At 41.7% G+C, this 26,155-nt stretch overlaps 1 protein-coding gene and 1 long non-coding RNA gene across 6 annotated transcripts in view; one reads left to right on the plus strand and one right to left on the minus strand.

Annotated features, from left to right (window-relative positions):
* ARMC2 (armadillo repeat containing 2) overlaps window positions 1–26,155 on the minus strand; it is a 120,453-nt gene that overhangs the window by 52,206 nt on the left and 42,092 nt on the right. For all 5 annotated transcript variants that reach the window (XM_055535241.1, XM_055535240.1, XM_055535242.1 and 2 more), the window contains 3 exons: window positions 22,107–22,282; window positions 17,404–17,506; window positions 15,864–16,087 (listed from right to left, as the gene is read on the minus strand). In XM_055535241.1, coding sequence (XP_055391216.1) covers window positions 15,864–16,087; window positions 17,404–17,506; window positions 22,107–22,282 — 503 coding nt within the window. The remainder of the gene's footprint in view (window positions 1–15,863; window positions 16,088–17,403; window positions 17,507–22,106; window positions 22,283–26,155) is intronic.
* Window positions 1,158–13,815, plus strand: LOC129619832 (uncharacterized). The gene is made up of 3 exons (XR_008698174.1): window positions 1,158–1,230; window positions 1,867–1,965; window positions 11,505–13,815. It is a non-coding gene; the product is annotated as an uncharacterized LOC129619832 (long non-coding RNA).

Below are 26,155 nucleotides of genomic sequence, written 5' to 3' on the forward strand. Positions count from 1 at the left end.
TCAATGGACACGAATTTGAGCAAACTTCAGGAGATAGTGAAGAACAGGGAAGCCTGGCATGCTGCAGTCCATGGGGTCACGGACCCATGGGGTCCAACATTCCAAAGAGTTGGACATGACTTAGTGACTCAACAACAAAAAGGAGCAAAGAAATAAATAACTGATAAAAGAAAAACAGACTTCCTGGAGGGGCCCTAGTGTATTCCCTTTTCATTTCATCCACGACAGCAGCTCCTTCCTAGGCTCGTAACTCCTCTCTCCCCTTCCGTTTCAACACCTGACTGGTCACCTGTTCCACCTCTTCTTCCCACCTCCAGGGTTGCTGGTTCTGTTTAAGCCTACTTCATCTCTTTCCCAAAGTCTGCACCCCCTGAATGGGCTCCTTCCACTCTCTGCCCTGGTGAGCTCACCTCCCACAGCCTCTCTCTGCTGTCAGGGGAAGCATCCAGAAACCCACCCTTCCCTGTTCATACTTCCTCTGATTTCCAGTGGCCTACCGGGCGAAATCCATATCCAAAAGGCTCTTTGCTCTGGAAAGCACAGCTTACCCCACCAGGCTCATCTCCTTCATCTCCCTTCCTCCCTTTCCCTGCACATGGGTCATCTTTCAGACTCTGCACCAAACACAACCTCCTGGTCCTTCCACAGTTCCAAGCCTCTGAATGAACCACTGCCTCTGCAGAATATCCTCCTCCAACACTCTCCTCCGCTCCTTCTCCAATTTGTTCATCTCCTGCTCGGGATTCTGAACCCAGCTCAGGCTCACCTCTCCTCTGTTGAAGGCTTTTCAGTGGATGATTGTTCCCCTTCCTAGGTAAACAAACCTTCCTGTTCATACCTGTTTCACACCTAGACCCCTTACAACTGGTATCAGACACTTTCTCTCCCACTGTGAGCTCCTCTAGGGTCCAAACAGTTTCTTATTCCTCTATCTGGAGGACAATAAATACGCTCATAAATACTAACTGGATAATACGCAGGAGGAGAAAGGAAGAGGGGATGAGGAAGAGAAAGAAGGAAAGGGGGAAGGAAATGAAGGGACAAGGGAGACAGGAGATGGAAAAGAAGGCTTTTCCCCTTTAAGAAGCCTCTGGCAAGAAAGTGCTGGGATTAGCAGAGGCCTGGTGGTAAACCAGAATTTAAACCCCTCCCCCCCCCCAGGGAGGAGGATCAGGAGGAGGTCACCCAGCAGATGCAGCAATGAGAGCCCCCCATTTTGAGGAGCTGGCTGTGAGCCAAGGGTCTCACTGTGGGTGGGGCTGGGACTGAATACAGCAGACAGACAAGTGGCTTCTTCTGGGAAAAACATAAAGAGGGCGGTGGGAGGAGAGCCTAGCTAAATACCGTGGTGACACGAAAGGCAAATTCCAAGTCAGCCCACTTAACTCTCAGCCTTGCTCCAACTTTTAACCGAGATACATTTGCGGAAATTGTTAATGGGATGTGTGCTCTGCAGCTGAGTCTGTGTTCCAAGCCCCCCCCCCCCCCGCCCCCTCACAGGAAAGCCCACACACTGGGCCTGCCCCTGAAGAGCAGGAGTTCAAAGTCCAAGCTCCCTGCTTGGAGAAATACATCCATTTCTTTAAGTTTCTCTTCTAGTTTATATTGTTCCTCATTCCGCTTAGTGATGTATTTTTCTATTTTATTGTATATAACCTTTTAAACCATCTCAAATACTTTATGACCAAAACAAAAACAAACAAACAAACCAAAAACCCAAAGTTAAAGTTCGCTGCATACATAGGTGCTTGTTTGGACTCTAAAGGGCTTACTGGAACAATTCCCAACCTCTTAACGGTCATCTCATCAAGAAACAGTAAACTGAAAAACAAGAGTTTCAATTATTTCCCATCTCTTAATGTGCAGCCCCTTGGGACAGACATGCTGAGTCAGAAGGCAGCCAGTGGGAAGAAGAAAAAGAGAAGAATACGGAACTGGCAATCCACAGAAAGGATGGATAAAAATGTAAGTGTCCTTACTAATTAGCAGTTTTTATTTGATGTCTGGGACAAAAGGGGATCTGAATGTTTGGTATATATCAGGGAAGAAACATTCTAGCGTGATTTTGGTTGCAAATCTACTGCTGAAGTGACCGAGCCGCACTCCACAACCTTGTGGTGCTCACTCTTCCTGAGGCAGCTTTTCCTCTGTGTGTGTGTGTGTGTGTGTTGTGTTAGTTGCTCAGCTGTGTCCAACTCTTGACGGCCCCCTGGACTGTAGCCCGCCAGGCTCCTCTGGCCATGGGATTCTCCAGGCAAGAATACTGGATTGAGTTGCCATTTCCTACTCCAGGCGATCTTCCCAACCCAGGGATTGTGGCTCCTGCGTTGGCAGGCAGATTCTTTACCACGGCGCCACCTGGGAAGCCCTGGGTTTCCCCAGATTCCTTGATCATTGGAAGACTGGGCCCCACCCTCAATCAGCATCTCCAGGTAAAACGCCTGGTGAGTTTGGCAAAGCTATCCCATCTCACACTGAATTAGTCGGGTCTTAAAGTTCTCACTGTCAGTTAAAAATGGGAGACCCATTTTAAAGGGAAAAACTATAACAAGTAGTGATCAGATAATTTATAAGGGCTCAAACAGCATTTTAGTAAAGCAAAATTAGAATTCAAAAGATTTAGCACTTAAAAAAATCAATTTAGGTACTTTATTATCAATTTCAAATTATGTTTCCAATGATTAATTATTTGAAAAATCTTAGCAAACACATTGAAATCTCTGCCTTAAAGCGTGAGTCCCTCCTGATTTAGATCACTGAACTTAAGAATGATAACGCAGGGTCAGCAGCTGCGGCCCCACCCCCAGCATTCTCTACTGCACTGGGGTGGGCGCACGTGGGGAGGGCTGGTTGGTCCCCCTGAACCTGCACAGAACGCTCAATTCACCAGTGCATGACTTCCCTCTTCCTTTGCACTCTCCCGCCATCAGAGTCCTCAGGCCCCAGGGAACTCAGCGGATTCTGCCCCAGGAGGCATTCAGCCATCAGAGCTGGCCCAGATTAGAGGCGCTTGTAGCTCACAGCCCACCACAGAATGCCCATTTAGGTGCATCAGAAACTGAACAGGCTCTTTGGCTTGCCAGGAACTTCACCGTCAGTCATGGCATTGTTCCTTGGAGAAATATTTTCCCAATTTCAAAGAAAATGTTGGAACATAATGCAATTGAAAATTGTACCACTAACAGTCTGAAAGTTATTAAGCTTCCTCTACCAAAACTGACATCAAGATTCGTTTTATTTTTATACATTGAATGCTGTCGTGCAAAAAAAAAAAAATTTGAGCAGCTTACTTTGTTTTTTATAAAGCTATCTTGTGAGCTTGATCACGTTTGCTTCTAAATTTGTGGACAGCAAAGGTATTCTGAGCCCCACTTTTCAGATGAGGAAACTGAAGCTCAGGAAGGCCGCCAGCTCCAGGTAGGTGGGCTTCCAGGACCCCGCCGACTCCTCATCTGTTGTCTCCCCTGCTCCATTTGACTGTCTCCTAAAAGCATTCACTTTATTGCCCAATCATCTGGAATATCCATAACCAAAATCCCTAGAGCTTTATCTCAACTCGACTGCCAACTGCAAAATGGTTCGCTTCCCACTGATGACGTGAAAGAATAAACACAGCCGCCAGAGACCACAAACAGTGTCAAATGATTCAAGACCAAAGCCACACCATTTTTCCAACCTCAGCAAAACCATCTCCCTCTATTAATGAGAGCATATTCATTTTCTGGATTTGTGCCCAACTGAGACCACATATATGCCAAAACCAGAGCCTCTGTGGTAACCCAAGGAGTTTCATATTGTCTCATATATTAATATGAATAGTACAGTTCTGGCTGAGATAAAAGAAACCAATTATAAGATGCCATTATATACATGAAACTGCTAGTCCCAAATATTCCTAGGCCTTTCACTGGAGCTAAGATACATGTATGTGAAAGTAATACCAGTCCCCAATCCTCAGTAGCGCTTAGTGCCTGGCTGTGGAGCCTGGATGGCACGTTCCTACCATAGGGGGCCTACTTCAGCGGGCAATGATTCTGCCCTCCTCAAATCCTAGCGCCCTCCTATTTTGAGACTCTACTTAACGTCTGCCTATGTTTATTATTATTTCTCCATTCACCACCACTATGTCAGTTGGACTTCCCTGGTGGCTCAGACGGTACAGTGTCTGTCTACAATGCGGGAGACCCGGGTTCTATCTCTGGATTGGGAAGATCCCCTGGAGAAGGAAAGGGCAACCCACTCCAGTGTTCTTGCCTGGAGAATCCCAGGGACGGGGGAGGCTGGTGGGCTGCCGTCTATGGGGTCGCACAGAGTCGGACACGACTGAGCGACTTCACTGTCTATCTATCTATGTCAGTTACCTTGATAAAATGAGTAGGCAGCTGATTCTTCCAGTTGTGGCTATTATATGTATCAGTTCAGCAGAAATTTGAACGTCTCTAAACTATATAGAATGTTAAATCAGTAAAACAAGGAAAATGAGTCTGAAAAGATAATGCTTTAAGAACTAGAGTAATAACACTGATTTTCAAAATTACCTGTTAAAGTTAGTGACGTTTCTTTATTGCCACAGCTAACAATGTCTACAATGAAGAGCTGAGACTGAGCAGATATGACAGCAACTGAAAAGCAAAGGTTCTCCCCAGAAGCAGGTGGTGTAGGAATACTTATTTCCCACACTTGATGTTCCTTCCTTGTGAGGAGACATCCCTTAGCATAATCTCCTGGTCACTTTACTTCCTGCTTGGCGAGCACAGGTGTTCTGCCCTGCTCCACCGAGGCAGGCGTGGCCTGTGACCAGGTGGGCAAATCTCATTCAGGGGCTCAGGATTAGAAAGCACTCCCTCCTCAGCTATAGACAACAGCCTTCAACTTTCCTCCCCATCTGCCTTAGTCTCTCTTCATTTCCAAATTCAAAGGCCATTAGATGTTTGGGATCCCTGACTCTCCCCAGATCTTTAGACATGCCATCTGAGGAGAATCAAAGGGGAACACAAGTTGTTTAAATGTAGTCCCTTCCCAGGAAAGGGAAGAGTAGGCTCTGACTACCCAGTCTCTCAGGCCAGATGGCTAAGTGAGTGATCAGTTCCATTACTGGGTATTTCTTTATAAGAAGGAAACCTCATAAGCAGAAGTAGCTCCCCTTCCCACAAACAAATATATCATCAAACGATTAGCAAGGGACTTCCCTAGTGGTCCCTAGTGGTTAAGAATTTGCCTGCCAATGCAGGGGACACAGGTTCAATCCCCTGTCTGGGAAGATTTCACATACCAAGGAGCACCTAAGACTGAGCGCCTAGAGCCTTTGCTTCACAACAAGAGAAGCCACCAAAATAAGAAACCCACAAACCACAACTGGAGAGGACGCCCCGTTCACTGCAACTAGAGAAAGCCTGCACATCGTAGCGAAGACCTCGTGCTCCTGCTCAGTCCCTCAGTCATGTCTGACTCTGTTGCGACCCCATGGACTATAGCCCACCAGGCTCCTCTGTCCATGGAAGTTTACAGGCAAGAAATACTGGACTGGGTTGCCACTTCCTACTCCAGGGGATCTTCCTGACCCAGGGGATCAAACCTGCGTCTTCTGCATTGGTAGGCAGATTTTTTACAACTGAGCCACCTGGGAAGAACAGTGAAGACCTACAGCAGCCAAAAATATAAATAAATAATTTTAAAATTGGCAAGCCTAATAACCAAACCAAACACTGTGACGAAAAGTTTCACCCAATCACATAAACAATATGCAAATAAGTAAAATAGCTAATTGCATTATACCCATATCAGTTTCCTACTTTTAATAATGCCCTATAGTGAGGCCCTTCATGGATCACTGCCTTGTCATGGTGCAGGGGCTTGTCATGGTGAAGCTATGAGCCATGCCATGCAGGGCCACCCAAGATGGACCAGTCACAGTGGAGAGTTCTGACAAAACGTGATCCACTGCAGGAGGGAATGGCAAACCGCTTGAGTATACTAGCTGTGAGAATCCCATGAATTTGCCTGTATAAAAAGGCAAAATGATATGACACCAAAAGACGAGCCCCCCCACCCCACCCCGAGGTCAGAAGGTATCCAATATGCTACTGTGGAAGGGAGGAGGACAACTGCTAACAGCTCCAGAAAAATGAAGCGGCTGGGCCAAAGTGAAAATGACACTCACTTGTGGATGTGTCTGAAAGTAAAATCTGATGCTGCAAAGAACCATATTGCGTAGGAACCTGAAAAGTTAGGTCCATGAATCAAGGTAAACTGGACATGGTCAAGCAGGAGATGGCAAGAGTAAACATAAACATCTTAGGAATCAGTGAACTAAAACAGACAGGAACAGGTGAATTTAATTCAAATGACCATTATGTCTACTCTTGTGAGCAAGAATCCCTTAGAAGAAATGGAGTAGCCCTCATAATCAACAAGAGTCTGAAATGCAGTACTTGGATGCAATCTCAAAAACGACAGAATGATCCCTGTTCATTTCCAAGGGAAACCATTCAACATCACAGTAATCCAAGCCTCTGCCCCAAACACTGCTGTCGAAGAAGCTGAAGTTAATCAGTTCTATGAAGACCTAGAAGACCTCCTAGAACAAACACCAAAAAAGATGTCCTATTTATCATAGGGGATTGGAATGCTAAAGTAGGAAGTCAAGAGATACCTGGAGTAACAGGCAAGTTTGGCCTTGGAGTACAAAATGAAGCAGGGCAAAGGCTAATAGAATTCTGCCAAGAGAACGCACTGGTCATAGCAAACACCCTCCTTCAACAACACAAGAGATGACTCTACACATGGACATCACCAGATGGTCAACACCGAAATCAGACTGATTATATTCTTTGCAGCCAAAGATGGAGAAGCTCTATACAGTCAGCAAAAAAACAGACCAGGAGCTAATTGTGGCTCACATCATCAGCTCCTCATAGCAAAATTCAGACTTTAACTAAAGAAAGCTGGGGAAACCACTAGGCCAGTCAGGTATGACTTAAATCAAATCCCCTATGAATATACAGTGGAAGTGACAAATAGATTCAAGGGATTAGATCTAGTAAACAGAGTGCCTGAAGAATTACGGACAGAGGTCCATAATACTGCACAGCAGGCAGCAAACAAAACCATCCCAAAGAAAAAGAAATGCAAGAAGTCAAGGAGGCTTTACAAATAGAGAATCGAAAAGCAAGGAAGAAAGGGAAAGGAACACCCAACTGAATGCAAAATTCCAGAGAATAGCAAGGAGAGACAAGAAGGCCTTCTGCAATGAACAGTGCAAAGAAATAAAGGAAAACAGCAGAAAGGGCAAGACTAGACATCTCTTCCAAGAAAATTGGAAATATCAAAGAAACATTTAATCCAAGATGGGCACAATAAAGGATAGAAATGGCAAAGACCTAATAGAAGCAGAAAAGATCAAGAAGAGATGGAAAGAATACACAAAACAATGTATAAAAAAGTGAGAAGTCACGTGGGCCTTAGGAAGCACTGTTGCCAATAAAGCTAGCGGAGGTATGGAATTCCAGTTGAGCTATTTCAAATCCTAAAAGATGATGCTATCAAAGCGCTACTCAATATGTCTGCAAATTTGGAAAACCCAGCAGTGGCCACAGGACTGGAAAAGGTTAGTTTTCACTCCAATTCCCAGGAAGGGCAGTACTAAAGAATGTTCAAACCACTGGACAATTGCACTCATCTCCAGTGCTAGTATGGTTATGCTCAAAATCCTGCATGCTAGGCTTCAGCATTACGTGAACAGAGAATTTCCAGATGTCCAAGTTGGGTTTAGAAAAGGTAGAGGAACCAGAGATCAAATTGCCAACATTCGCTGGATCATAGAGAAAGCTCTAATTTCTGATAATTAAAGTATCATTTTCTGAGCCACCCAGGATCAACCTCTGTTTAATTCACTTTCCTTTCCCCCACACTTCAGAGCCAAAGCATAAGAGAGGGACTGAAAAAGGGTAGGAGGACTGATCTTTCTGAGAAACTTCCACTTAGAAAAAGGAAGGATGGGAAACTGGAGGTATACAGAGCAAGAAGGGGGCAATATTACAACTTGAAGGACCCTCTGGGAAGAAGCTTGCAGGCATAGGGGTCAGAGAAATCAGGTGTAAGAAGAGGGAAAGAAATTATGTTATCTGGGGTAAGGCAGGGGCATGCAGGACAGTTCCAATCTCAAAAATGTGAAACTCGAAGCAGGGAAAGAACATATTTCTCTAAGGATTAAACTCAAAATTAAAGAATAAAAGGCTGTAAAGAAGAAAAGATTGGAAATACAAAGGATCCATAAAAATAGGAACATTAGTTTAAGTCAATCTGGGTTTAATAGTTACGCTGTTGTTTAGTCACTAAGTCATGTCTGACTCTTCTGCTGACCCCATGGACTGTATCCCACCAGGTTCCTCTGTCCATGGGATTCTCTACGCAAGAACACTAGTGTGGGTTACCATTTCCTTCTCCAGGGGATCATTCCAACCCAGGGATTGAACCCTAGTCTCCTACATTGGCAGGTGGGTTCTTTATCACTGAGCCACCTGGGAAGCCCAATAGTTACGTTATGTACTTACAAATTACTTAGCTGTGAATGTGAGTACCTTGAGATTTTCTTCACTTACTGTGTCCTCAAGACAAGAGGACAAATGAGTCACTGGGGCATTGGGGCCTGTTTGTGATTATGACACATACAAGAGACTCTTCCCTGGTGCCCAGAAAGGGGGTGCGATGGAAACCACAACAAACTTTCTGATGGAGGGGACTCCAGGAATTATCCTTGGCTCCTTCCTAATTGTTGGCCCTTACAAGTCCGGCCAGACATTAATGTCTGGCAACTCAGACGTTAAAGAATCTGCCTGCAATGCGGGACACCCAGATTCGATCACTGGGTCATAAAGATCCCCTGGAGAAGGAAGTGACAACCCACTCCAGTATTCTGGCCTGGAGAATCCCATGGACAGAGGAGCCTAGCGGGCTACAGTCCATGGGGTCACAAAGAGTCTGACACGACTGAGCGACGAACACACACATCAGAAATGAACCCTAACATCTTCTGATAACCCTCTGAGATTAACATTGACAAACCCCTATTTCATCTGTGTCACCTCCCTAGGTGACGCAATTTGCTGCTGTAATCTAGGGGGGCCTAACCTTTCAGCTGGTCTGTATTTCTCTTTTTCCAAGTTTTAAAGAGCTCTCTCAAAACTCTAGCATTCTGGAATTTAGTGATCATGCACAGATTAACTTTCTTTATGCTTATGATTTTTCAGACCAACTCTTGTCTCTTGTTTTGCCAGGAAGGGAGTATTAATACTTTCACTTGGTGGAAAGTGGTGCTGGCCCCTTTGAATATCAACAATCATTCTCTCAACCTTCTCAAAATGCTACTAACATCAAGCATCTGACAGTTCGAACTGAACACATGGGTTCAGTTCAGAGTTTTGTAGAAGAATAGGGCATCAGAATACTATTATCTGGACATGGGGATCACCAAAAAGCAGGCCCCTACTGGTGTTTTCTTCACTACCCAGAACACACCTGACACCGAGCAGCCACTGCACAAACACCGGTGAGGTCAGTGTCTCCAAGTCAGGTGCGCAGTGATAAACATATGCGCATGTGTACACATATATGTAAGAAGTAACACAAAGAAAACTTTTTTTAAAATCTCAACACTTCAGTGATTTCCTCTAAGCATCATTAGCCCCTGTGCTGTGGAGGAGCTTTTTTATCTCTTTCACATCCACTTCTGGCTCTCGCTCCTTTAGCACCTTTATAATCAGTCTAAAATCTAATAACTACAGCAATGTCTCTTATTTGGGGCTGCTGTGTATGAGATCTGAATCCTCCCATCTGACCGTATCCCTGACACACTCCCCTCCCATCACATTTCAGTTTTTTGGTCTTTATCCATTTACTGTCTCATGCACACTCATCTTTCTTTCTGCCACTCTGATCTCATCTCCCCACGCACAGACCTCCTGCTCTGTGTTACTCCAGGTCCACACTCGGCAGCCTGATATTCAAGGCCCGTGACCACAGCCTTGGAATCTCACCTCCCAGGCCTCCCTCACGCCACTCTCTGCTCTGGACAGACCACCTCTTCAGCAGTCCCCAAATGCACCTTGTCCCTTTCCCTTGGTACCGGTTTCCTACATCCTACACGGCCCTCAGAGTCCAGCTTCGGTGCTTTCTACTCACTCAGTGGCCTCCAACAGGGCTCTGCAAGGGCAGCAGGAGGCCCCCAGCGCTGCGCTGGGTGGGACACATGAAGCTTCACAGCACGAGGCAAAGCTACTGAGGTTTTCGGGTTGAAAATCATAAAGGAGAGGACGTCCTGCCTTTACCTTTTCGCCTTGCGTGTTCTCTCTGGTTTACAGATATTACTCCATTAGTACAGACACAGGTTATTTATTTACTTTTTCAGTTGAACAAAGTTGCTTTCAAAAAATACCTCATGAGCTACAGCTACCAGTTCCAAAAGCTGGTGTAATCAAACAATGCTACCTGTGGCCAGATCTGTTTGGCTGAATATGCACAGGAGTGAGCTAACAAAGGGCCAGGCAGTGCGACACACTCACTAGAGATTTTCATCTGCTCTTACAGTGAAGTCAAGTTGCTTACATTTTCTCATCCAGATGATACAAAAGAGCTTTTCTTTGTCTTCATTAAACACAAGGGAATGCCCAGTCCAGAAAATTCTGCAAATGAAATGGCCTAAAACGATATCTCCCTTTCCCCACACTTGTAAACACACACACACACACACACACACATAATGACAGTGCACAGGAACACACATGGCTCCACGGGAGGAGCACGTTCTCAGGTGGTGGCAATAATGGGCCCCACTTTCTCCTGCTGGACGGCGATGTGAGTGCTGACGAGGCTCCAGGGAGAGGCCTCGGGCTGTGTAGTCCCCACACCCCCATGCCAGATGCCAGGCAGCTGGAGAGGAAGACTGTGGAGACATGGCAGTGCTGGTGAGGGCTGGGGGGGCAGTGTGGACAGAGTTACTATACCCTAGAGGGCTGCATTCCCACCCGGAGGGATGCACTGATGTCTGGAAAAGAAAGGGGCATCTGTTCTAGTGAGTCAGTTTGCATTTGAGGAGGCTGAAGCAAGCGAAGAGGGAAAGGAGAGGAATGTGGGGAGACATGCACTGCACTGACTGGCGTGCCAGAGGTCCTAGCTCTGGATCTGATGTATTTTGGGTCACGGGTATGTGTGTGTGCTCAGTCACTCAGTTGTGTTCGACTCTGCAATCCTATGAACCACTGTCCACCAGACTTCTCTGTCCATGGAATTCTCCAGGCAAGAATACTGGAGTGGGTTGCCATTTCCTCCTCCAGGGGATCTTCCTGACCCAGGGATCGAATCCACATCTCTTATGTCTCCTGCCTTAGCAGGCAGGTTTTTTTTTGTTTTTTTGTTTTTTTTTTGTTTTTACCACTAGGGCCACCTGGAAAGCCAATTCTCCTTTATACCAACTGATTTTATTTGTATATTTTTATTATATATTACAGTAATCCAAGTCTATGGTCCGGACCACTGAGGCTGAAGTTGACTGGTTCTATGAAGACCTACAACACTTTCTAGAACACCAAAAACAAGATGTCCTTTTCATCATAGGGGATTAGAATGCAAAAGTAGAAAGTCAAGAAATATCTGGAGTAATTGGCAAATTTGGCCTTGGAGTACACAATGAAGCAGGGCAAAGGCTAACAGAGTTTTGACAAGAGAACACACTGTTTATAGCAAATAGCCTCTTCCACTAACACAAGAGATGACTTAACACATGAACATCACCAGATGGTCAATACTGAAATCAGAATGATTATATTTCTTGCAGCCAAAGATGGAGAAGCTCTATACAGTCAGTAAAATCAAGATATGAAGCTGACTATGGCTCACATCATGAACTCCTAATTGCAGAATTCAAGCTTAAATTGAAGAAAGTAGGGAAAACCACTAGACCATTCAGGTATGACCTAAACCAAATCCCTTATTCAGTGGAGGTGAATAGATTCAAGGGATTAGATCTGGTAGACAGAGTACCTGAAGAACTATGAATGGAGGTTCATAACATGGTATAGAAGCCAGTGACAAAGACCATCCACAAGAGAAAGAAGTGCAAGAAGGCAAAGTGGTTGTCTGAGGAGGCTTTACAAATACCTTAAGAAAGAAGATAAGTGAAAGACAAGGGAGAAAGAAAAAGATATACCCAATTGAATGTAGAATTCCAAAGAATAGCAAGGAGAGATAAGAAGGCCTTTTTAAATGAACAATGCAAAGAAATAGAGGAAAATAACAGAATGGGAAAGATTAGAGATCTCTTCAAGAAAATTGGAGACATCAAGAGAACATTTCATGCAAGGATGGGCATGATAAAGGACAGAACAGTAAGGACCTAACAGAAGAAGAAGAGATTAAGACAAGGTGGCAAGAATATAGAGAAGAACTACACAAGAAAGGTATTGATGACTTGGATAACCACAGTGGTGTAGTCACTCACCTAAAGCCAGACATCCTGAAGTGTGAAGTCAAGTGGGCCTTAAGAAGCATTACTATGAATAAAGCTAGTGGAGGTGATAGAATTCTAGTTCAGTGATTTCAAATCCTAAAAGATGATGCTCTTCAAGTGCTGTACCCAATATGCCAACAAATTTGGAAAACTCAGCAGTGGCCACAGGACTGGAAAAGGTCAGTTTTCATTCCAATCCCAAAGAAGGGCAAGGCCAAAGAATGTTCAAACTACTGTTGATTGCACTCTTTTCACATGCTAGCAAGGTCGTGCTCAAAATGCTTCAAGTTAGGCTTCAGCAGTATATGAACCAAGAACTTCTAGATGTACCAGCTGGGTTTAGAAAAGGCAGAGGAACCAGAAATCAAATTGCCAACATTCAGTGGATCATGGAGAAAGCAACAGAGTTCCAGAAAAATAACTACTTTTTCTTCATTGACTATACTAAAGCCACTGACTGTGTGGATCACAACAAATGGTAGCAAATTCTTATAGAAACAGGAGTACCAAGCCACCTTACAGGTCTCCTGAGAAGCCTGTATACAGGTCAAGAAGCAATGTTTAGAACTAGACACAGAACAACAGACTGGTTCAAAGTTGGGAAAGGAGTACAATATGGCTGTATATTGTCATCTTGCTTATTTAACTTCTATGCAGAATACATCCTGTGAAATGCTGGGCTGGATGACCCACACGCTGGGATCAAGGTTTCTGGGAGAAATATCAATAACCTCAGATATATAGATGATACCACTCTGATGGCAGAAAACGAAGAGGAACTAAAGAGAAGTGAGCAAACTCTGGGAAATAGATAACATCATCAGACTCAATGGACTCAATGGACATGAATGTGAAAAGACTCTGGGAGATACTGAAGGGCAGGAAGCCTGCGTGCTGCAGTCCATGGGGTCACAAAGAGTTGGATACAATTTAGTGACTGAGCAACAATAATTATATATAAATACATTTCTACACTTATTTCTAAATTTATAAATTATATATAAATGTATGTACATATATACAGTTGCCTTCATATATTTCGCATCTGCAGATTCAGTCAACCATAGATGGTACACTGTATCCATGAATACAAGGTCCAAGTATGCGACCTGACCGCCTGTGGACTTTGGTATGTGGGGCAGGTCCTGGATTCAATCCTCTGCAGATACTGAGGGACAACTATATGCTTATGAAAGAGCTTTCTAAAACAAAACAAGAATTCTAGAAGCTTTTATGTAAAAATTAAAAGCAGAGTACCTCAAGAGAAGAATGCTTGAGAATTTGAGGTATAAAATTTTCACCACAGAATATTATGCTGCCAATAAAAAGAATAAAATAAGTCTATAGAGTTTTTACTATGTATTGTTAAATGAAAAAAGAGACGTGAATAGCATATTCTATTTTTGAAAACCTATGGGTGTATTAAAAGGCTCTGAGCACTTGTGTCGTGTGGACCAGGAGGAGAAACACGGAGGAAAGAGGGTGATGCAAAATAAGCAACAGCAACTGTTAGAATGAAGAAGTTCATGATCAAAAGCAAAAACTATACATATGTAAGAATACATAATACATATGCATGTAAAATGCATGGAAGAATGGTTATTAAAAGTTGGAGGTACATTAATTCAGGGTGAAAATAATTCAGGTGATTTTTGCACTCTTACTTTTTGCATTTTAACAAGAAACATAATTATATAACCAAAATAACTATTTTCATTGAGGGAAAGTTTGAATAACTCAATAACACTGTCAGTATGAAAATGTTCCTTATTTCAGTCTTCCTAGCCAACAGATCGGAGAAGGCAATGGCACCCCACTCCAGTACTCTTGCCTGGAAAATCCCATGGACAGAGGAGCCTGGTAGGCTGCAGTCCATGGGGTTGCAAAGAGTCAGACACGACTGAGTGACTTCACTTTGACTTTTCACTTTCATGCATTGGGAGAAGGAAATGGCAACCCACTCCAGTGTTCTTGCCTGGAGAACCCCAGGGACGGCAGAGCCTGGTGGGCTGCCATCTGTGGGGTCGCACGGAGTCGGACACGACTGGAGCAACTTAGCAGCAGCAGCAGCAGGCAGAAGATGGCACATCCAGTAGAATATTTAATCATTCATAACAGAAGGAGGTTTTCACAGTCTTTTTCAAAATGGAGACAGACCACAAAGTCCAAAATTAATAATCATCATTAACACTTTAAGCATCTTAAAGGCAGGAGATAAAACTAATTTTTAACATGCCTTCCTGAAGGCTTCAAGCACTCAGTCTTTGATCAATCCCTATTAATTGACAAGGACATTTCAAACCTCATAAATTATTACATCAAAGATACTGTTAACTGATATTCAAATGTTATTAAAGAGTACAGTCTCATCTAAAGAATGGAGACCTGAAGCAGCTCCAATGAAAGTAATTCGACTATGAGATTTAATCTGCTACAAAAGTAATAAAACTGTAACACATACGCATTTTTCCTTCCTGCCCCGGTCATTCTGAAAGGATCTGGCTTTGCTACCATCATTCCTGTAGTCTCTGGCCTATGTGTCATCTACATATCCCCTCAACAGCTGTCCACTCAGTGTCATTAACTTCTGATCTTTACTGCAGATAAAAGATGCATGACAGGAGCTACCAATCATCGTGGGCGATCTCCAGCCTAGACCTGGCTTCAAAACTCTCAAGAGTTAGGGGCTTCCCTGGTGGCTCAGTGGTAAAGAATCCACCTGCTAATGTAGGAGACATGGGTTCAATCCTTGATTCGGGAGGATCCCACATGCCACAGAGCAACTAGGCCCATGTGTGAGCTGCAACTACTGAGCCTGTGCTCTAGAGCCCTGGAACCACAACTATTGAGCCCTCATGCCCTAGAGCTCGTGTTCTGCAACATGAGAGACCTCTGCAATGAAGAGTAGCCCCCACACGTCACAATTAGAGAAAAGCCCACGCAGCAACCAAGACTGAGCAGTAAAAAATAACAACAAATAAAATTATAAAAAAGAAACTCTAAAAGTTCAAACTCTGCCTGTTAAAATTCTGATTATAACATGCAGTTGAAGAGGTGTTAAGTATTCATTCTTCAGGCCTGCTCTCTCTGTGGGGTAGCCGCAATAGTTGTCCAGAGGCTGGAGACCTGCTCCAGCCTCTGGACAACTGCGTATAAAAAGCCACAGAATAGCCCTTCCAGAGGAAACAGGCACACACAGGGCGGAGGTGGGGCTGGGACTGCCTCCCTGATCCCCGAGGCCAAGCACTCCCACCTGGGTGTGGATAACAGCCCACCTGTTACACCCACCTGGCAGGTAAGTGATATTAGATAACATGAAAACTAATTTTACAAGTCTAACACTTTCAAGTAAAATACTTACTTGAACTAACAAGTGGCCTGAATTAGGCAAACATGTCCCAGATTTCTTGGTGTTCTCGTTTACTTGCTTTATCAGACTCATCAATATTTCAACAGCACCTTTGCCGATCATTTCATGAAGAAATTCTGGATTTCCAGAAATGAATTTGATGGTCCCCATGCAGTACAGGAAAGCTTCGGTGTTAGCTTGCAGGTCTTCACTTCTCAGGACCTCCAATAATGATTCTGTCAAAAAGATGAATTATTACAAATGTATGAGTAGAACCGCTGGAGAGAGAGAGATTAAAGCACTTGTATGTGAACATCAAATATGATTTGTAAAATGTTAGCCAGGATCCACGTTCAAATGTTTGTTAAGAGTTACTCATAAGGCATAAAGAGGAAAGCTTATGAGACAAATCTCTGTAACATTAATGATAGCAAAAGATGGGATTATTAATATGTAAATAAAGTGTTCTTTTAACTGAATGCCATTCCTAGCCTCTTATTAATATTGGCTAACCTTTATTTTTGGTTAAAAACAGTTTATTACAGAATAACTAATAATTAAAGTAATTTAAGAGTTAAATTTCAACAAACCTTTAAGAATATACTGGCTGCTGTATGAACAGGAAGTTAATCAAGATAGGAACTTTAAAAAATATCTCAACCACAGAAAAGGATGCTTCAAATATAACATCCGCCCTTCCCTAAGACAAGTTAAGAACATCCATCCAAATAACATACAATTACTAGCTTTTAGGATAATCCAAGCAGCTCTGATAAGGTTAATTATGCCTATCTCACATTAATTTTTCTCAGTGTGATTATCTGTCGGAATCTTTATTTTTTAATCTATTATTCTCAACGAGCTTATTCAGCATTATACATTTCTTTCAGTACTGGCTTTGTCCCTGTCTGCTGGGATTAAAAAAAAAAAAGATCATTTATCCTTAACAAAAGACTTAGAGTATTTTCCATGTTGTTGCCTTAGATCAACAGTACTAATTCATAAAAGATTTCTCTTTAGGTAACTATTTAAGCATCTTAATTATTTAAGGATATATAAAGAGTTACACATTGTTAGCTAGGCAGTTAGGATGTATTATAATACCTAACCACATATTTGAAACATTTGACACACTTTGATGTCAATTTTCTACAACAGTTATATATGTCTTCCAAGTTAATTATCCCTACCATATCAAAAGATCAAAAATGTCAGTTATGTCAAGTGCTACTAAATGTAATTTTTTAGTAGATCCAAAACCAGGAAATAAATTTTTAAATAGGAAACACTTTGTAAAGTTACTTTAAAAAAATAGCAGGGTATCCTCCTAGGCTCCAAAGGATACATTAAGTGCAACATGGAAAACACAGAGAAGGACAGAGAAAAAACAGGCATTACCTAACTTCTGCATATGATAAGAAATTACCTAATTTCTGCATATGATAAGAAAATAAAATATTCCAGCTACCATTAATTATAACTTTGCTCTCCACACTTTTCATTCATATTCAAGCGTAACATTTGCTCAATGGTAGTACTGAATAATACTCACCCAGAATGCTGTCATTTTGAATCAGAGAATCATTCTTCTCACTTCTGCTAATTTTAAATATAAGTTTGCAAACATTAAGAAGATTCTTTCCACTCACTTTAAGCTGCAGAGAAAGAAGTCACATTACCATTGCAGAAGGAAATAAAGACACGCTGTAATTTTTCAACACAAACATCTAATTTAGAAAGTGCAGCAAGAGTGTATCTAAAACATAAAAAAAAGGTCTAAAGAAATCAACTTTCAAAAGATTTGGCCACATATTTGCCAACTATGGTATCTAATTAACTCATAGTAAATACAATATAAATGATATTTAGAGTAAGCACATTTTAATGATAAGCATTTATTTCTTATTTCATAAAGCCTCATGCTTATATGTAAAATTATTACTTTTTAAAGAATATTTGAGGAAGAAGAAAGGGCTGATGTTGATAAATTTAATTAAATGGAGTAACTACTTTTCAAAATAAAGAAAGATGAATACTAAAATTTCAGATTAAACTAACCTAGAAAAGAACACATCGTAGAGGTGAAGGAGAGAAAAGAAAGGGGAAAAGTACAATTCTACTTATCATTTGTATAAAATAAAATGAAAAAGTAATACTTTTGATTAGATAATACGTATGTATTTATTATTTAAGCCTATTTCTGAAATGCTTTGAGATAATTGCAAGTAACATTCAAAGGTTAAAATTACCTTCTAAATCACAGAAAAATATTCAAGTAAATTAAGCAATAAGGAAGTACACTCTTAAAAAAAAATAGTCTAGGAGGACTGAGTCAAATGGTCGAAATGAGCTGCATACTTATGTAAAGTAGTAAAAATTAAAATTAAAAATCCTAAATGTCCACTATTTGGGAACAGTTTAATAAACTGCAACATCAATACAATTCATGTTAAGCAGTCACAAAAGTATAATTGAACTCTATGCATAAAAAGACATCTACAATCTACTGTAAGATGGAAATACTGTGTGCCCTCATTGCAAGAATGTAAAATATGTTTGTAGGAATGAGGTCATCTGAACAAATATATCTGTGTGAAAAAGATGACATATGGTTCATTATTTTATCATTAAAAAGTATTATCTTCAATATTGTTTACTAATGAGTCTTCACTTAGTAAAAAAGACAAAGATAATGGAATTTGTCATTCTGTGTTTGATTCACAAATATTAATAAGCTCTTGTTGTCTACCAGGCACTGTGCTGTTCCCTGGTGTTGTTCAGTCACTCAGTCGTGTCCGACTCTTTGCGACCCCATGGACTGTAGCCCACCAGGCTCCTCTTTCATGGGATTCTCCAGGCAACAATACTGGAGTGGGTTGCCATTTCCTTCTCCAGCTGTTCCCTGTAGGAAATACCAAGGTGAGTGTGGTTGGCCCTGAGCTGGAGAGGAAGGGAGAGGTGAGTACTGTCCATGGAGCATTATCCCTTATCTATCTGGCCCCCTGCTCTGGCCCTTTTCATGACATCTCATAGTTAATCCTGCAGATTAGGTTTACTTGTTCCATTTTGCAACCACGGAGTCTGCTCCTCAGACGGGTCATGTCATCTCATCTCAGTATCAGCTGAGTATGTATTAGAAATGCATGATCTCAGGTCCCAGAAGCCCTGCTGAACCAGAATGTGCCTTTTACAACTTAGCCAGGGGATTGAGTGCACATTCAAGTCTGAGAAGCTCTGTTGTGGAAGCCTCATAAACTGTCACATGGGCAGAATGGAAATTTCCTCTGTTCTCAGGATGAAAAGAGGAAATGGAAACTTAAAAAAAAAATTTTTTTTTTTATTTTTAAATTGTTGTTTAAAAACCCAGAAAAAAAAAAGTGACTAGAGAGAGGAAAAAAATCTGTATCAAGGGAAATATATTGCCCTTTATATCTGGGAATATACTTTAATCTGCTGGCAATCTCCCACTACATTATGAGCCTTTGAGGTCAAAACCATGGTTTATTACTCTTTCTGTGTGGGGAAGGTACCCTGTGCTATGTATTCAATCAAATTTGTTGAATAAATGAATGAATACAACTAACCTCACTCCCAAGTCTTACATTTTTAGTAAAAAGCGGCAGAGGACAAATAAACAAAAACACCTAGTGTCAGAGTTTTCATTAAAAAAAAAGTCCCAACAAACCACCATTTCCAGGCCTGCTGTAAGGTTAGTTTACATTCAAAGCAAATTACTATACCTTCTCTTTTGGTAACTGTAAAATTATGACTTTGAGACACAAAAAGACAGTAAAACATTGTCTGTGAGGAATGCAGACTGCTCTGTGTAAAATAGCACTTCCTCCCAAAGCGGGCCATTCCCTTTACTCTGCTCTATTTTCTTCTCACAGTGCCCATCAGCCCTGTTGGCACTTCAAGTGTTTACTCTCTGTCTCTGCTGCTACATGGTCGGCCTGGAGGGCAGGGGTTATTTTATTCATTTTATTCCCAGTCTCAAGAATCCCTGGTGCCAAGTGGGTTCCTGCAGTGGGGAAGTTTACTTTTATGTTAAACATAGTAGTTTACTTGATTTAAAGCAAATTTGGAAAATTAAAGGGAAGTTTAAAAATCACTCATAACACTGCCACTATACATAATCACTGCTGACTTTTCTGTTTTCCCCCTTGTATACGGTGCTAGATTGTCTTCCTTTTCCGAATATAGTTGCATTTACACATTGCATATATGTCTGTACTATTTTTTTAAGATGTCATAAAATAGGCAGATACATTTTTGTAAGTTTTTCTGATACAAAAGTTAAAATGAAAGTGGCTGTCTGGCAAAGCCCCACTTAACCAAAAATGCAAGAAACCTGAACTAACAGTATACTCACTGGACTTTTTAAAACTACAAATAACTTTAAATGTTTGAATGATAATAGTCAACTGGTAGATAAAGTCAATATTAGCAGAAAGAAGAGGCTATTACAAAATTTTAGTACTATGTATCTTCAGCTTTTTTGTCAATTTTTTTCTTTCAACAGCTTTTTATGATGTCTTTTAATTTACACAGAACCCCATCACCAAGGTCTAAGGGAAGCAATGCCTTGCCCACAGCATTATAGAAGATTCTGGTGGCAGATGGGAAGTTGGACTTGTTGGCTTTGAAGGTTGTTCCTGACCTTGAGGTTCCACAGTCAAGCAGAAGGGACGGCCTACCCACCTCTGTACTCTGGACTGTAGCCTGGAGGAGTCTTGCCCCTGATTCAGCAAGGCGGTCAGTGTCATGGAAAGGGCTTTATCGAAACATGTTTCATTCAGAATCTGTTCACTGCCTGGCAGATAACTTATCCTTTTGCCTTAAAGTAGTTAAATTGTGCCATGTATATAATTAATTTGAATGGCACCTTTAATAACCAAGATGATATTTTCTCTGCAGAGTATTAACAAATTCATGACATTTTCCTTCTTTCTTTCTCTATTTATTTTTGGCTTGCTACAGAGCACAATGTCTCAGATCCTGACAGAGACCAAGGCAGTCCCTTGGCAGCTGGCCGCTTGGGTCCTGCCCAGGGCAGCTATACCAAGAGAGCCTTCCAGTCTCACACTGGGGCTCTCCCGGGCCAGGAGGGGCCCCAAATCCAGGGCCAGAGAAGAAACTGAGCAGGCATCCAGTCACCTTTTCATCTCTACTTATAACTTCTGGCTGTACATCCTCCCTGTGCCTTTTCTTTCTCACTAAAGCTGACTGATCAATTATCACCAATGAGAGGGGATTAAGCTACTACTAAAATCTCTATTTCAAAGAAATCCTGCTTTCTGCATCACATATAATATCACCGTTTTTACAAAGAGGGTGAACAGTTTAGGGTGGCAGCTAAATGAGAATGTACCCCCTCCAAAACTGCAGAGAATATGTAAAGACTTTATGAAAGACTTCGCAATACGGAACAGTGGGCACCTCACTAAACCATCACTAAGTACCAACGCTCACCTTCACTGGGTACTCTAAGATTTTAAATTATATGAATTATGGGTTTTAACATAATAGCTTTTATTTTTCTGAAACCAGGTAAACAAAGCTTCATTCATTTGTTTCAGCGGCTCTCTTAGAACATTCTACAATAATTGTGTCTTATCTTTTGGTTCCAACTGTTTATGGCTGTGACCACAAAGGGCTGCACTCAAACAATGATATCATTTTGTTTGAGACAGAGTTTCTATAGAGTTTTATTTGGTGTCTGGCCTTTTCTCTAACACCTCACAGAAGCTTTCTATGGCCACCTTTCCGTGACCACAAAGCAGCTGGTTCTCTGTTTCACGCGGCCTCATAAAGCACCTGGGCACTATGTCCACAGCCCAAGTTATCTGAAGTTATTTATTAAACCATGTGACAGAAGCACTGAGTGCCCAACAGAAACCATAGGGCAGAAACCACAGTCTGCACTCTCTGATACTGATCTCCAGTCAAGTTACTTGAGTTTCTGTTTTGAATGCGTTTGCCTATTTTTAAGGGGAAAAAAAAAAAAACAAAAAACCTTGCCACAATCCACGTGTGAACACTTATTTGTTTGAACATTTTCTCTGTTCTCAGCCTTATTTCTTTGGTACTTTCTGGTCAGATTCTGGGATGTTAGTTCACCACGTCAATTCTGTTTTCAAGATTCTAAATGAACACATTGCATTTCTAATCTTCTTTGTAATGTTTTACAAACAAAGCATTTAACAGAACTTGTATGTGCTACAGTCTATGAGACCAGAGAAAAGAAAAACTTACTGCTAGAATAATTTTTGCAAGTTTAAGGCTCAGCAAGTCCGAGCCAACATCAACTAGTTTATATAGGGTCTTCAGGAGAACACTTCTTCTCTTAAATTTATTTCCAAGCATGTTTCCTTCCTCTAAAGCATGATGAAGTTGTGTGCAAGCAGCACAGACCATTTCAATGTTTTCTTCTGTTGGGGCAAAGACAGTAAAGCAGAACTTACTCACTGAGGTCAAGTTTTTGAGTGTGTCAAACACAGACTGTACGCAAAACCCCATAATTACCTCCCTGAACATCTTCAAATTCCTGAACTATGTTGTTTTCTTCCCCTTTTCATTTCCATCTATCTGATTTCTTTTTTTTCTATTTTGTTGCTCCATTTCCTACCATGTTGACTTCTTTACTAATCAGTTAGCTTATCTAGAACACACAGTCTTTCAGAGAGTGTACTGAGGAGGGGAACTCCCGATTTCACTGGCTCTCCTTTATTCCTGCTGCCCGCCACCCACCAGGGCTCTGCTCAGGGCCCTGGAAGCTTCTGCTTTGCATCTCCACCTTCACCCCTCTGTCACACAGTTCCAAGGGCCCAGAATGTTCTCCTTACCTTCATCCCTACTGATTTTGGTCCTTCAAGGCCCTGTTTATGTTCTGGCTCCTCCAGAAAAGGTATACAATGCCACATTCAACAAATACTATTATTTTTCACACATATATGTATGCTGTTCATTTTGCATGCTAGTAAGGTTATGCTCAAAATCCTTCAAGCTAGGCTTCAGCAGTATGTGAACTGAGAACTTCCAGATGTACAAGATGGGTTTAGAAAAGACAGAAGAACCAGAGATCAAATTGCCAAAATTTGTTGGATCACAGAGAAAGCAAGGGAATTCTACTTCTGCTTCATTGACTACACTAAAGCCTTTGACTGTGTGGAAAATTATTAAAGAGATGGGAATATCAGACCACCTTACCTGTCTCCTGAGAAACCTGTAGGTGGGTCAAGAAGCAACAGTTAGAACTGGACATGGAACAACTGACAGGTTCAAAATTGGGAAAGGAGTACATCAAGGCTGTATTTATCACCCTGCTTATTTAATTTACATGCAGAGTAATCATGTGAAATGCCAGACTGGATGAATCACAAGCTGGAATCAAGATTGCTGGGAGAAATATCAACAACCTCAGATATTCAGATGATACCACTCTAATGGCAGAAAGCGAAGAAGAACTAAAGAGCATCTTGGTGAAGGTGAAAGAGGAGAGTGAAAAAGCTGGCTGAAAACTCAACATTCAAAAAATTAAGATCATGGCATCTGGTCCCATCACTTCATGTAAAATAGATGAGGGAAAAGTGACAGAGTTTATTTTCTTGGGCTCCCAAATCACTGCAGATGGTGATCATAGCCATGAAATTAAAAGATGCTTGCTCCTTGGAAGAAAAGCTATGACAAACTTAGATAGCATATTGAAAAGGAGAGATATCACTTTGTTGACAAAGGTCCATACAGTCAAAGTTTGGTTTTTCCAGTAGTCATGTATGGATGTGAGAGTTGGACCCTAAAGGAGGCTGAACACCAAAGAATTGATGCTTTTGAATTGTGGTGCTGGAGAAGACTCTTGAGAGTCCCTTAGACTACAAGATCACATCAGTCAATCCTAAAGGCAATCAACCCTGAATATTCATTGGAAGGACTGATGCTGAAGCTGAAATTCCAATACTTTGGCCACCTGATTCAAAGAGCTGACTCATTGGAAAAGATCCTGATGCTGGGAAAGATTGAAGGCAAAAGGATAAGAGGGCAGCAGAGGATGAGATGGTTAGATAGCATCACCAATTCAATGGACACGAATCTGAGCAAACTCTGGGAGATAGTGAAGGATAGGGAAGCCTGTTGTGCTATATAGTTCATGGGGTCACAAAGAGTCAGATATGACTTAGCAACGGAACAAAAACAACAAATGCATCTGTGTTACATGCCCAGTGCCCTCAAAGAGGTACGCTGAGTAGGAACCGTGTCTTAGACATCTTTGTACCGACAGTGCACAGTACAGGGAGAATACTGTACTGACAGCCTGTAACACAGTTTAAGGCAGATTCACTTTCTATTAATAATATGCCTATTGATGAAAACAATGATCAATATCTTCTTATGAGAATAATGCTCATTATCTTAGAAAAGAAGGAGCAAGTGGAACAAAACCTCAAAATGTCAGCATGTCCACCATTATTTGGAGGTGAGTATTAGCAACTTAAGTTAAATGAAAGTTGCTCGGTCATGCCCGACTCTTTGCGATCCCATGGACTATACAGTAAGGCCATGGAATTCTCCAGGCCAGAATACCAGAGTGGGTAATCTTTCTCTTCTGCAGGGGATCTTCCCAACCCAGGGATCCAACCCAGGTCTCCCACATTGCAGGCAGATTCTTTACAAGCTGAACCACAAGAAGCCCAAGAATACTGGAGTGGATAGCCTATCCCTTCTCCAGGAGATCTTCCCGACCCACGAATCGTACCAGGGTCTCCGGCATTGCAGGCGGATTCTTTACCAACGGAGCTATCAGGGAAGCCCCAAGTATTAGCAAAGAAGATAAGAAAAAGTAGACTTTCATCAGGAAGCAGGGGAGTGCTTCATTTTATAATCAGAATTCTGAGGAAAACAATTTTTGAAACTGGTAGCCATACCGAAAGTCATACATGGAAGAAAAGCTGCACACAAAATAGTACATGAGGGGAAATGCAAGGACCCAGGGTATAAGACATCCAGCTGAAAAATATTATCTCTGATAGATTTCGTCACAAAATTTAAAAGTAGGAAACCAATCTTAAATAAATACCATAATGTGCTCTTGAAAGCCCGCATAGAGGAAGTGTGCGCCTGCAGAAGGAAATGACTCAGGCCATTTTTAGCTCTTTTCAACAATAACATCTAAGAAAAAATTTTAAACCTCAATAGCTAAGTAACCTTCCATGCCTTTCAGTTAAGCACTTAAATAAAATGAATTGATGGGAAATGACTGAGACTAACTTTAAATAAAAGGAAAAAAACTGAGTTCTATTGTAAGAAAAATACTTTTGTTTTGTTGTTTCATTCTTCTGTTACTGGCACTTTCTTCACAAACCCAAGTCCAGGCTGCAGGCTACTCTGTAGACATCAAGGTATTTTTCTAATACTTCCCTCCACACACTCTTCAGCCTGCTGGGTTTTACTCAAGAGTAGCTGTTTTAGCTTAAAAGAAATTAAAAAGGAAGGCACCAGGGTCAAATTCTAAACTACTAATCAAAATACCTCTTTCTACTGGTTGGTTTGTTATATCTGCCAGGTAGCTTCAAAAAGACAGCTTGAACCTAAAAGCAATCAAGATCCTTGAGGGACTAAAGCTAGTGGGTGAAAGTTTGATGAGTAGCAGAAAGCAAGGTAGACTCTGCAGTAACTTTTCCCCATAAGAGACCTATTAATTACAAAGGGAAAAATAGTAACTTTACATTGAAAAACCATGCAGACACCACCTTCCCCAAGTGATCAAAGTCCACATCACCAGTAATGGACCAACTCAGCATCCCATGCCTCCTGATAATGATATACCCAGGAAGGACACAGAACCACTCAGGCTGCACGCCTGCCCAAGCGCCTAACCACCATCAAATGGTGAGAGAGTACCAGACAAACTCAATGTGTGGGGGCAGTCTATGCAATAACTGGCCTGTGCCCAAGGACATCAAGATCACGAAAGGGATGTGACAAGTAACTGTATTCAGGATTTTCCTTCCCTATGAACAAAATTATTAGGATAACCGGCAAAATCTAAATTGGGTTTGTATAGTGTTGTATGTGATTTCCAGATACGTAATAGAATGCCCTTACTTCTAAAACTACATGCCAGGGTACTTAGGAATATGGGGTGTCATAATGGCAACTTGTTCTCAAATGGTTCGAAAAAGGGGAAAAAATGTGTGTGTGTTGAGTAGGGGGTGTATAGAGAAAAAGAGAGCAAGAGGGAGAGAGGGAGGAAGGGGGAGAAAGAATTATAAAGCAAATGTGGTAAAATGTTAGTATTTTTGGAATCT

This window comes from Bubalus kerabau, chromosome 9 (genome assembly GCF_029407905.1).
Source record: "Bubalus kerabau isolate K-KA32 ecotype Philippines breed swamp buffalo chromosome 9, PCC_UOA_SB_1v2, whole genome shotgun sequence".
Taxonomy (NCBI): Eukaryota; Metazoa; Chordata; class Mammalia; order Artiodactyla; family Bovidae; genus Bubalus; species Bubalus kerabau.